Here is a 12,264-nt window from a genome sequence, read left to right as displayed (position 1 = left end):
CTGAGCTGCCAGAGAAACCCCAGCATTATGAATTAAGAGCCCCTTTTTGTTGTTCTCTGGCAACAGGCTGCACAATTTGGGTGTGTTTGAAGCTGCAGATGGATGTGATGTTTATTCCTGGCATCCACAGCCTGGGGCTTCCTTCACAATAGTCGTCGTGGCGGGGACGTTTGTTGCATGCTGGGGTGTTCCAGCTCCAGGTGTGGGGCTTGCCCACCTGCTTCCTTCCTAGGAAACCCTCGTAGTTCCACAGCTGGAACGTTGCCAGCTTCAAGCTGAACGTTGAGGTGGAGGCTCCACTTTCCCTTTGAGTGGCCCCATCATGTCCTGTCTTGTAATCCCCACCAACCTTAAAAGGGGACTTCCCAGCCCATTTTTCAGATGGGGAAACTGAGGCTCAGAGATGGTGGCTTGGCAAAGGCTGAGACAGCTGTATACCTGGATAATGCACATTAGATGAGTGACTGGGATCCTGATATTCTCTACCAGCGAGGGTCACATTGCATGCGTGCTTGCAAAGTCACTTCAGTCATGTCTGATTATTTGCGACCCTGTGGACTGTAGCCCACCAGGCTCCTCTGTCCATGGGATTCTCTGGGCAGGGATACTAGAGTGGGTTGCCATTCCATCCTCCAGGAGATCTTTCCAACCCGGGGATGGAACCCTTAAGTCTCACGCCTCCTGCATTGGCAGGCAGGTTTTGTCCCATTAGCACCACCGGGGAAGCACTGAAGGACACACTGCTGTCGCAGAAATAGCACGAGCTGGAGACCTGGATTGGAGTCCTATACGAGCTTCTGATTCTGTGTGACTTTAGCATGAGCTGGAGACCTGGATTGGAGCCCTATACGCGCTTCTGATTCTGTGTGACTTTGGGTCAATGAAGCCTCTTCTCTGAACCTCAGTTTCTCTGTCTGTAAATTGAGACACGGGGTAAGGCCTGTGTCTCCTTTCAACATGGACATTCCGGAAGCTCTGCACCTGGACCGACCCCAGCAGGAACAGTGAGGTGACACCCCTGTCTCCTCTTGTCTTGCAGAGGAGGCCTTGGCAGGCAAGTATCTCGCTGGGCGCTTTGCAGGTCTGATCCAGAGCGGAACATTCCAGCTTCATCTGGATTCCAAGACATTCTCAGCAGACACCTCCATCCGCTTCCTCCAAGGGGACCGCTTTGGCACCTCTCCCAGGACACAGTTTGGGTGCCTGGAAGGATTCGGCCGAGTCGTGGCCGCCAGCGATGCCAGTCAGGATGCACTGGGGTGTGGTAGGTGCCTCCTGTCTCCCTGGACCACTGTTACTGGGCCGTGCCAGTTGGGGGGATGGCCACAGAGCTCTGACGGAGGTTATTCTGACATGCAGAGTGAGGAACCCTTCATTTATTTGTTCAGTGGAAGCGTTTCAGATGTCTAGCTGTGAGTGTGGGCATGTAGTTATCGCCCACCAGGTAGTAGCTAAAACTGGGAGCAGCATGGCAGAAGGAAGCAGCCCCGTGTTTGGGGTTATCCGTCCTCTTCGCCCTTGCCAAGCACAGACCCGTAGCCTGGGCTGCACTGCGTTTGTGGAGAAGGCCGGCGTCCACCCTGCGCATGCTCTGTCACTTATCCCAGTCTGGTTACAGCAGTACCTTTCTCACCACCATCCCCGGGTGGCCAGCAATCAGCCCAGGGCATGGAGGCTCAGGGGCAGTGAGTCCTGGTGGAGGTCACGGGGCCGTTTTTGGCCTGACACACGAGCAGCCTTGGAAGCACCCTCACTAACCCGTGCCTGCCGGCTCCCTGAATGGAAGCTCTGTGCGTTTCCTGTCACTGCTATAACACGTGGCTGCAAGCATCGGGTTTAAAACCACACCTGCTTATATGTTTCTGTTCTGTGGGTTTGAATTCTCACATGGGCCAAATCCGGGTGCTGTCTGGCTGCATTCCTGCCAGAGGCCCTGGAAGGGAATCAGTTTCCTGCGTTTTTTTCCAGCTTCTAGAAAGTGCCCATGTTTCTCGGCCCTTGGCTTCCTTCTTTCATCTTCAAAGCTGGAAGTGCTGTAGTTCTCAGGCCGTTCATCTGCCATCACAGCTCCCTTGGACGCTTCTCTCGCTTCTTCTTCTTTTTTTTGTTTCAAAGTAATGGTTGTTTACTTTTTTTATCTATCTATTTATTTATCTTTGGTTGTGCTGGGTCTTTGTTGCTGCAGGTGGGCTTTCTCTGGTTGCTCGGGTGAGGGCGGCTCTTCCTTGCGGCATGCAGGCTTCTCGCTATGGCGGCTTCTCTTGTGCAGCGTGGGCTCTGGGACAGACAGCCTTCAGCAGTCGTGGCTCACGGGCTTAGTTGCTCCTTGGCATGTGGAATCTTCCCGGACCAAGGATCGAACCCATGTCCCCGTGTTAGCAGGTGAATTCCTATCCACTGTAAGACTGGGGAAGTCCATTCTTTCATTTCTTTTCTTTAAATTTATTTTTTAGTTTATTTTATTGGCGTGTAATTGCTTTGTAGAGTTGTGCTAGTTTCTGCTGTACAACAAAGTGAATCAGCTGTATGTGTGACTACACACAGCTGGATAATTCAGCACACTCTCCCTCTTTAAGGCCAGTTGACTAGCGACCTTATTTCCATCTGCAACCTTGGACTCCCTTTGCCACGTGACCTCACGTGTTTACAGTTTCCAGGGACTAGGACGTGGACCTCTTTGGGGGCCATTGTTCCATCTGCTACCGAAGCTTCCAGGGTCTCACAGTGAGAAGCTGCCTCCCACATGACGTGAGACACAGAAGCTTTTTTATGGAGCTGAAGAGAGAGAAGATGTTTCTCAGTTATTTATTTTTCCACTATTGATATTGGTTGCCACACAAAAGCTACAAGGCCTCTCCTCTCGTGAAATCCATGCCAAGTTCTAAGCTCCACACTAGATATCACATGCTGCTAACTCAGCACAGAAACCAGAGACAATGCTTCTTGCTAGTGTTTACAGAGGATCTTGCAGTTGACAAGGCATCGTCGCCAATACTCAGCCATCACAGTTGCCCCCAGTGGCAGGTCATCCCCCCACTGGACAGGTGAAGGGGTGGAGGCCAGATGAGGGGAGGCCATGGGTCTGCAGTGCCTAGAGCAGGGCTGACTCAAAGAAGGGGTTTGGTTCTCTGTGGATGAGTCACCCTAGGTCCTCCGGGACCAGCCCTCATGATCCTTCCACCTGGAAGAGCTGCCCAAACAAAGAGAACAAGAAGCAGAAGCAGGTGTGGATGGTGCCACCCCCTAGGGTAGGTGAAGCAGGGTCACTGCAGTGGGGGTCTCTGCAGCACCTGGCACTGGGTCCTCAGACTCACTGTGAAGGGCCCTGGGCTCCACTGCCAAGAAAAGACTCGAGTGTGTGTGAGGGTGTGTATGTGTGTGTGTGTGTACATCTGATTATACATATTGTGAGTGTGTGTATGTGTGAGATAATGTGTGTGAGTGTGTATATGTGTGTGTGAGAGAGTGTGTGAGTCTGTGTATACGTGTTTACATGTATGAATGTGTGTGTGCGTGTGTGAGAGTGTGTACATATGGGGGTGTGTGTGTGAGTGTATGTCTGAATGTGTGTCTGTATGAGTGTGTTGTGTATGTGTATGTGTGAGAGTGTGTGTATGTGTGAGAGAGACAGCGTGTGTGTGTGTGTGTTGGGAGGAGGGTGTTTTTAGGATCACCCCAGGTGGTGTTGATAAGGGGGTCTGAGAGCCCCCTCTGAGGCTCAGTGACCTCGGGTGCCCCCTCTGGAACATGCAGCCAAGAGGTGGGGCAACAGGAGATGGCGAGAGGGGCCTGTCAAGTGCCAGTTCCCCATTTCCTTGTAAAATAAAGGGGGTGGCCTGGAATCTGGGCCTGGGTTTTCTCTAGGGACCTTGAGTGATGGTTAGATGAGCATTTCCTGTCTCCCAGGACAGAAAGTCCTGCTCAAGTAGTAGATGGGAGGAAAAGCTGAACCAGGAGGGCAGGCAGACTTTCCTGGTGGGTGTTGAGCAGTGAGGGACCGGGAATCAGAACCTGGCCTGGGGTGACCAGGCTCCAGAGAGTGGGAGCCCCAGGGTAGGCCTGGGGAAGGGGCCGAGAGAAAGGTCTGGCGGGGCTGCAATTGCTCCAGGAGGTGGCCACCTTTCTCTGTAAAGAGCCAAAGCAAGTCTTTTAGGATTTGCAAACCATTCTCTTTCTGTCTCGAGGACTCAAGTCATCCATAGTGGGGAGAAAAACGCTGTGTTCTAAGTAAAAGTTCATTTGCCAAACAGCAGGTGAGCAGTATTTGGCCCAAAGGCTGCAGTCCGCCCATCCTAGCTCTACATAAACCTACATTCTGTTTGTCAACTGCGGCAGCTTTTTACTGATTCACAAGGAATTGTTGAGCACACCATTCATCCCCACCCCTTACTCCAAATGCTCAGAAAGGTCCAGAGTGGAATTCACAAAAGCAGTACCAAAAGCCCTGGGTTTTCTCCAGTATCCGTGATAACATCCATCCTCTACTGAGTTTCTGGTCCAGAGAGTCTAATCCCATGGGATGGACAAAGCAGTGGGGGGAGTACAATTGACAGTGTCAGGAAGCTGGAAGTCTTGGAAGTCAGATCTGGGTTCAAGCCATGGTTCTACCACTTTCGCAGTGTGAGTTCTTGGGACACTGCCCATCTTCACTAGGAATCATCTGGAAACCAGGGACAGTAATATCTATTTCATGGTGGGGGGCTGCAATTTGCATAGCAGAATATAATCGACACAAAGCACGTCTATTCACACATAGTGAAACTTCAGCAGATGGTTTTGTTGTCAGTTGGCTACGTGAGATTTCAACTCAGCTGTGCTGGTTCCAAAATCTTTGTTCTGTCCTCAGATTCACAAGTCTCCCTTCTCAACAAGGGCTCTTGGTGAAATCATGCCCTCTGATCCTTGTTTCTGTTCTAATTGACTCTTTTCCCTTCTGAAGTGCATCTGGAACACAGCTGTGAGGCTACAAGCAGAGCATTGTCCTGTGGAGATGAGGCAGGGTTTCTGTGTGCCGTCTTGGGGGGTTAATCTGGATGGTCCCCTGGGAGGGCAGTGACTCAGGGGGACCAGTGGGAGTATCTGCCTCCCGTGACTCCCCAGGCAGGGCCGTCTTGACCTACGCAGTACCTGCTGCAGGAGCGGGAGGCTTTGTTTGCAACACCCATGGGGTCAGTTACGTTCACCCTCTTGCCTCAAGGCCAGCCAAATGGCTTTCCCTCGGAATTACCTGCGGGCAGCCTTCATGCCAAATTGGCCCGTTAAGGAGAATCCCAGGGAAACTGTCTGGATTTTCCATCTTCGTTCTGGACAACATTTGCTCACTCATTCACTGCAAGTTCTTATTATAGAGCTAGTTCTCTACGGATTTTTTCCTAAAGTAACAAATTGCGTCTTGTTTCCTTCCCCCCTTCCTCCTTTCCTTTCTTCCTTCCTCTTTCTTCCTCCCTCCTTCTTCCTTCCTTCCATCTCTCTATCCATCCGTCCATCCTTCCATTAATCCTTCCATCCATCCATCTTTCCATCTATCCCATCCAAACTTTCAAAATGCAATTATGTGTCAAACACATAATGTGAAATACTCAGGGAACCAAAAGTCATAGCCTTATTTTCAAAGAGCTCACAGTCTAGCTGAGGCGAGGTTAAGTGAAAAGACAGCTAAAATATCATGTGAAAAGCCTTTTGCATCATGGTCAGGGCAGTCAGAGAAGGCTTACCGAGCTAGCAAAGGCTGGTGAGTAGAAATTGCTGCTTGGATAAGAGCAGACAAGCAGTGGTGTGTATGTATGTGTGTGTATGTGTGTGTGCGCCCCTGTGTTGAGGCTGCTAAAGTGATGGACACTCCAGAAATGGAGATTAGTGCAAAAACAGGCAGTTAGGAAGTGCTGTGGATTTTATGGGGCCAGTGCACACACAGAGTCGAACACGACTGAAGCGACTTAGCGGCAGTAGCAGCGCATGGTTCGTGCGGTTGGAGAATGTGGGTGTGGGGAATGTGGCAAAAGATGGAGCTGGAATGGTCGGCGGGGACCAGCTTGGAGGTGCCTGGGGGCACAGCAAGGGGCTTGGTCTGGTGGGGTCACATTAGGGGAATTTTAAATTGGAGAGTGACAGGGCCAGGCCAGGGGTGGGCTTGAGCAAAGCGGGCTAAGGAGGGAAGGACTGTTCCCTGTCCTCAAGTAATTTTCTTCAGCACGAATGTAGCTGCCTGATTTGGGGACCCTGGGATCCGGTTGGCAGGAAGGATGGCATAACCCCAAAGCTTTGCAAAACTCACAAACTCGGGCCAAATGGCCTCATTTTACAGAGGAGGGAACTGAGGCTTCAGGGGTTTTCCAGTAAGTTCCATGAGGGGATTTAGCTGAAGGATAAACACCCAATTGTTTCTGTGAAGAGGACCTACCTGCTAGAGCAGGAGGCTCACCGTGATGTTTACAAGGGTTTGTTTGGGTGGAAAGGACACTTGACGTCAGAGATGGAGAGAAACACAACACGGCTTCCTTGTGCGTGGTTGAGAGCCCTTAAGTTTACGGCAGCAAAGATCTCAGCTTTCATTTCTCTGCCTCTTCAGCTGCACCCGGGGTTCGGAGGCAGCAATTCAGGCTTGCTGCACAGGTTTTGTTTTCCTTCAGCAATGAACTTGGAGACTGCTTTAAAAAAAAAAAAAAATGCCCCAGCACGGAGGTAAAAATACTAGAGATGATCAACAATGTGACTCATAGAAGTAACGAAACTCCAGTCTGAGCGAGGGTGTGCATGGTGCCGGGCAGGCCGGAAAACACACGGTTCTGTTTCCAAGATGGGCCTGGGTTTCTGATTTACTCAGAAACACTACACGCATATGCATACGCAGGAGAGTAGCTGTCAGATCCACGCGGGCTCCGTTCTAGCTGGTCCCACATGTATGGGCTTCATTTCTTCGTCAAAAGAAGGTGGTTGAATTGGTGGGTGGAGAAAAGGCTTTGGTTTGGTGAGAATGGGACTGCAATCCCACTCGTATCTCCTCGCTGCCTGGTTGAACTTGACCTTGAACATCAGTTTTCTCCAGACTAAAATGGCACTGATACCTTTTCCATAAGGTGGTGACTGTGAAAGGTGGTGCTGGTGACACACCTGGTGCCGTGCTTGGCATATTCTATGACTTTACTTCCCCACTGCCCTTTGCAGCGGGCAAAGGGGCATCATGCATGAATGTCCGGAGGCTCGGCTTTCTCATCTGTGAAATGGGGGTAACATGCAAACTCCCGTATGTGCTGAGGTGATGTACATGCAGTAGGTACACAGAGAAGCACCAGACACCAAGACAGTGAGCCCAAGAGCAGGCATGCTTTTGATCCCTGAGTAACAGCTCACTTCTTCTGGAAGTTACTTGACCAACTCTCAGGAGCCCAACCCTGAACCAAGAAAAAAGGCAAGAGGGAACCTCTTTCTGCCATCCCTTGTCTGAGCTGTCCGAATCAGTGTGGCCAAGTTCATACCCTTGCCGGAGAACAGAGCTCTTGGATGCCAACTTAGAACCTTTATGAGACGGGCGTCTGTCCAGTTTGGGTTTCTGTTTCCCAGCTCGTATCCTGTTGGAGGAAGCACAGTAAGAAGGGCTGCGAGTGTTAGAGTCAGAGGGACAGAGGCCCCGAGAGTCCGCAGACTGACAGGGGCACACAGGCAGAAGTGAAGGAGGGGAGGGAGGCATCCAGGGTGCCCACAGGAGCAGGTCCCCACTCCCAGGGTCACACCTGGGGTTTCTGAGGAAATCAGAGCCTCAATACCCTGACCATGAGGGCCTCTGTCGATCCCATGCCCTGGGCATCTCACCTCCTGGTGGCCCCAGGTCTGAGCCCCGCCATCACTGAGTGACCCAGAGGAAGAGGCCATGTGAGTGGAGTCAGATAGTGCTGAATGGTTGAGATCACCCCACAGGGAGGGCACCCTGTGTAGAGACAGCAGGAGTTGAGGCTACAAGGAACAACTCCCTCACCTGTAGACTGAGCACCTGTGGAGTCTGGATTATGGCACATGCTATCTGCACATCACTACCACACTCCAGTGGGATAATATAATGAATCCCTATTTTACAGAGAGGGCTTTCCAGGTGGCTCATTGCTAAAGGATCTGCCTGCCAGTGCAGGAGATATGGATTTGATTCCTGGGTCTAGAAGATTCCCCTGGAAAAGGAAATGGCAACCCACTCCAGTATTCTTGCCTGGGAAATCCCATGGACAGAGGAGACTTGCGGGCTACATCCGTGGGATTGCCAACAGTTGGACATGACTTAGTGAATAAACAACAAAATGTTATAGAGGAGAAAATGGAGCCTCAGAGAAGTCCACAGTCATTTAGGCACAGGGAGGAGGGGGACTTTATTGGGTCTGTCTGACCCCAAAGTTTGCACCCCCCACTGTTTGCCACCACGTTCCCATGGCAACCTCTTTAAAGGTTTAAACCTTTTTGGTGCTCATCTTTAAAGATGTTCTCCAACTTCATCTCGTGACATCCTTCTCTTTGTCCACTAAGCTTTAACTCAGTAGCTGGCTCTGTTTGGCTTTTCTCTTTCCATTCCTTGGAGAATCCAAACTTATTCCTGGCTCGGGATTTTCTCACTTGCTGTTCCCTCTGTCTGAAATTCTCTTCTGCATCCTTGCCTGGCATACACCTCACTCATCAGGTCTTACAAGTTGTCTCTCAGAGGGGCCTTCCTCACTATCATGCCCTCTGCTCCTGCTTCATCTCACTCGTATCTGACATTCTTGTCAGATACCCTCTCATCCTACCAGCCCTTTCAGCTCCTGGAGAGCAGGAACCTTGTGGACCTTCTTCACGGCTTATCCTTGACTCTTGGAGCCTGATGCACAGTGCATTCTCAGTGGGCATTTGCTAAATGAATGAGTTCTTGTCTGATTTTGGAATTTCGCAGATCCAATGCATTCTGAGGTTGTAATTGTACAGCAGGTGTCTTGTTTTTTAACCTCATTGCTGTGTTGATCTCTTCCAGTCAAGTGTCCGGAAGGAAGCTATTTTCAGGATGAGCAGTGCGTTCCCTGTCCTGCTGGATTCTACCAAGAACAGGCAGGGAGCCTGGCCTGTGTCCCCTGTCCTGAGGGCAGAACTACCATTTATGCTGGAGCTTTCAGCCAGACTCACTGTAAGTCCTCGCGGGTCCTTCCCGAAAGAGAAACCCTACAGTGCCATGCGATCCAGCAGGACACCTCAGCCTCGGCACTCCTGGAATCTGGAGACAGACAGTTCTTCATTTGGGGGGGCTGTCCCTTGTGTGAGAGGATGTTTATTCAGCAGCAGCACTGGCCCTTACCTGTCAGAACCTCCTTCATGCACACCAAATTGTGACAACCGAACTGTCTCCAAACAATGCCAAGTATCTCTTAAATGGGGGGGGCAAAATTGCCCACCCTTGAGCACCACTGGGTCCATAGCATAATCAAAGGGGCACCACCTTTGAATGTCTCTGCTCTGTTAAAACCCAGGCCAGACATTTCACTAGTGTTGTCGCAGTCAATCCTCCCAATTCTCCTTTTAGATAAACATTATGAGCTCAACTTTTACATGTAAGAAAGCCAAGACTCATCTGACGAGACTTAGCTAAAGTCGCTCACCTAGTGTGAAAGTTGCCCCAAAAGTGACATAACTGGCCTTTGATCTTGGTATTGTCTGATTCTGAAACTTCCAATTTTTGTAAGTCAGTGTTATCAGATTTAGACGTGGAAGATGTTTTCCACCTACGGTCACCACCACCGTGTAGCTCATATTCCCTTTCTGGGCCCATGGATCTGTCGGGTCTGTGCATACGGTGGCCTTCCCGTATGTCATGTGATTTCACTCGGCCTGTTTACTTAACAGTCACCTGGGGAGGGTTGGGTTTTCCCTCGCAGGGACCCATATCTTGCCTCGTTGTGCATCTTTTCATGATACTCTGAAATGGTGTCAACATGAGGCAGCCGTGGCTACTACTATTTGAAATCTGAGTCGTGTTTGGAGTTGTAAAATAATTAATCAAAAGAGATCAAGTCCCCTTCTGTGATAGAGGAGGTCTTCTTTGGTCAGGAGAGCAGTAGAAATAGGGCGGTATTTCCAAGGAAGTAAGAAGTCAGAGGATTTCCTGAGGCCGGAAGTCCAGCATCCCTTCTAGAGAAGAGATTCTTCCCTGGGAACACAGCGTCCTTGATGTTCACACATGGGTTCCAGTCACTGCAGTCTGGGATGATGTGAGGTGCTGTCACACGGCCCGAGGGATCCTTTCTGGGAAGGGGTTCCCTGCTACGTGCTGGTCCTTGTTTGTGGAGGGCATGCTGCATACACATACGGTGGGCAGCTGAGCAGGAGGCGGGGGCTCAGGACCCCCGCCCCAAACGCATTTGCTCCCCTTTGCTCCCCACTCTCCCTCCTACTGTTGTGACCTTGGCCGAGTCACCTCCTTTCTCTGAACATACTTCCAGACATGGTGGATCAAGACCAGATACGTATTTCTATTATAAATCACAGTATCAAAGCCCAGGGTGGGCAGGGCAGGCTTGTATTACATATGTGTCAGACACTGAGCAAGACACTGGGCTATAACAGGAAGCAGACCCAGGTGAGGTCCCTGCCCGCTGGGGAGGGAGGCAGACAGCTGCGAACCAGTCGTTCTGCAGACTGATGGAAATAATCATCGTGCTCTCAGCTCTGAGCAGAGGTGCAGGTCCAGAGGAGAGGGTGTGGCACTCAGGCATCAAGGGACGTCAAGGGACTTCCCTGAGGAAATGAGGACTGGGTGGCAAAGAGTTAACTCCCTGAGAACCAGGGAGAGCTGGGCACCAGGAGAAGAACCAGGGGGCAGAGTCAGGGTCAGGGTCCAGAAAATGGTATCAGAGCTGGTGGTACCCACTGATGTGGACACACAGGTGCAGGTGGAGGGTCAGATGGGCGGGTCCAGGTCACAGAGGCCCTTATGGCCCAAAGGCGAGCCCAGACATTGTCCTGTGGTCAGGGTGGGGACACTGACAAGTTTGAGGCTGGGGGAGTGTGTCTGGCTCAGACATGGGACTTGGATGTCTGATCAAGGACTGGGAGCCGAGCAGATAGGGGACCCCAGAAGCACAACACTGATAGTTTTTTTTGGCCATGCAGAGCCAGAGATCGAACCTCTACCTGCCCTGCCAAGGAAGCATGGAGTCTTAACCACTGGACCACCAAGGAAGACCCAACGACACTGATGGCACTGATGGCTATATTCATCTTTGGTTCCAGGTGTCACCGACTGTCAGAAGAATGAGGTGGGCCTGCAGTGTGACCAGGATGGCCAGTACCGAGCCAGCCAGAGGGACAGGACCAGCGGGAAGGCCTTCTGTGTGGACGGCGAGGGGCGGAGGCTGCCCTGGACAGAGGCAGAGGCCCCACTGGTGGACGCCCAGTGTCTGGGTACGCACAGGCCACTCATTTAGCCACTCCTGGGGACAGGGCGTGCAATCCCACTGGGCTTTCTAAAGTGGGAGAGATACGCGAGATGTGTTTGTCCCAGGCTTTTATTTTGAAAACTTCTAAACTACGTAGGTATTGAAAGATTAGTAGGATGAAAAAATATTCATCACTCAGATCCAAAAATTGTTATTGTTTTGCTCTTTCTCTCTTTTAATCACTGGAAAAAAAATTTTCTGACATCATGAAACCTCACCCCTAAGTATTCAGCCTCATGAGAAATGAATTTAAAAGCCATTCATCTGCTGAGGTTTCCTTTCTTGTGGGCAGCTTGCCCCCAAAAGTGGTCAGTGTTTCTCCCTCAGTGGGATGTTAGGGGAAGACCCGAGGGCCAGTCTTTCTTCCAGAACTTACTTGCTGGGTGACCCAGGGAAAATTGCTTAGCTTCTCTGAGCCTCATGACTCCAGCAGCCTCCTGCTCACTTCCTGAGACACAGTGAGGGTCAATATCATCCTATGAAAATGACAAACGTTCACTGAGCCCAGCTCTTCGATGAGATAATGGATACAAAATCCCTGAGTAAACTGACAGGTGTCCTACAGTCCCAAGTATAACAGGACAGGGCTCAGAACTCATTTAATCCCATGGTGCCCTTTACGGGTCTTGTAATGCTGGGCAGGTCCGCTTCAACAGTTTCCCCATCTGCAAGATGGAGATGAAATGACTTAGCAAAGAACTAATAAATGCCAAGGATTTGTGCACGTGTGTCCATGAACAAACTTTCACGTCCATGGATAAAATCTCATGGCAAATCCAGTGAAAATCTTTATTGGTTTTTTCCACAATCCCTCCTCTTGGGC

At 50.8% G+C, this 12,264-nt stretch overlaps 1 protein-coding gene across 1 annotated transcript in view; it reads left to right on the top strand.

Moving 5' to 3' along the window:
* TG (thyroglobulin) overlaps nt 1-12,264 on the top strand; it is a 235,215-nt gene that overhangs the window by 37,865 nt on the left and 185,086 nt on the right. The window contains exons 20-22 of the mRNA XM_061438544.1: nt 1,040-1,264; nt 8,987-9,136; nt 11,236-11,406. Coding sequence (XP_061294528.1) covers nt 1,040-1,264; nt 8,987-9,136; nt 11,236-11,406 — 546 coding nt within the window. The remainder of the gene's footprint in view (nt 1-1,039; nt 1,265-8,986; nt 9,137-11,235; nt 11,407-12,264) is intronic.

This window comes from Bos javanicus, chromosome 14 (genome assembly GCF_032452875.1).
Source record: "Bos javanicus breed banteng chromosome 14, ARS-OSU_banteng_1.0, whole genome shotgun sequence".
Taxonomy (NCBI): domain Eukaryota; kingdom Metazoa; phylum Chordata; class Mammalia; order Artiodactyla; family Bovidae; genus Bos; species Bos javanicus.
The sequence above is the reverse complement of the archived record's forward strand: the minus strand, read 5'-3'. Positions and strand labels throughout refer to the sequence as shown.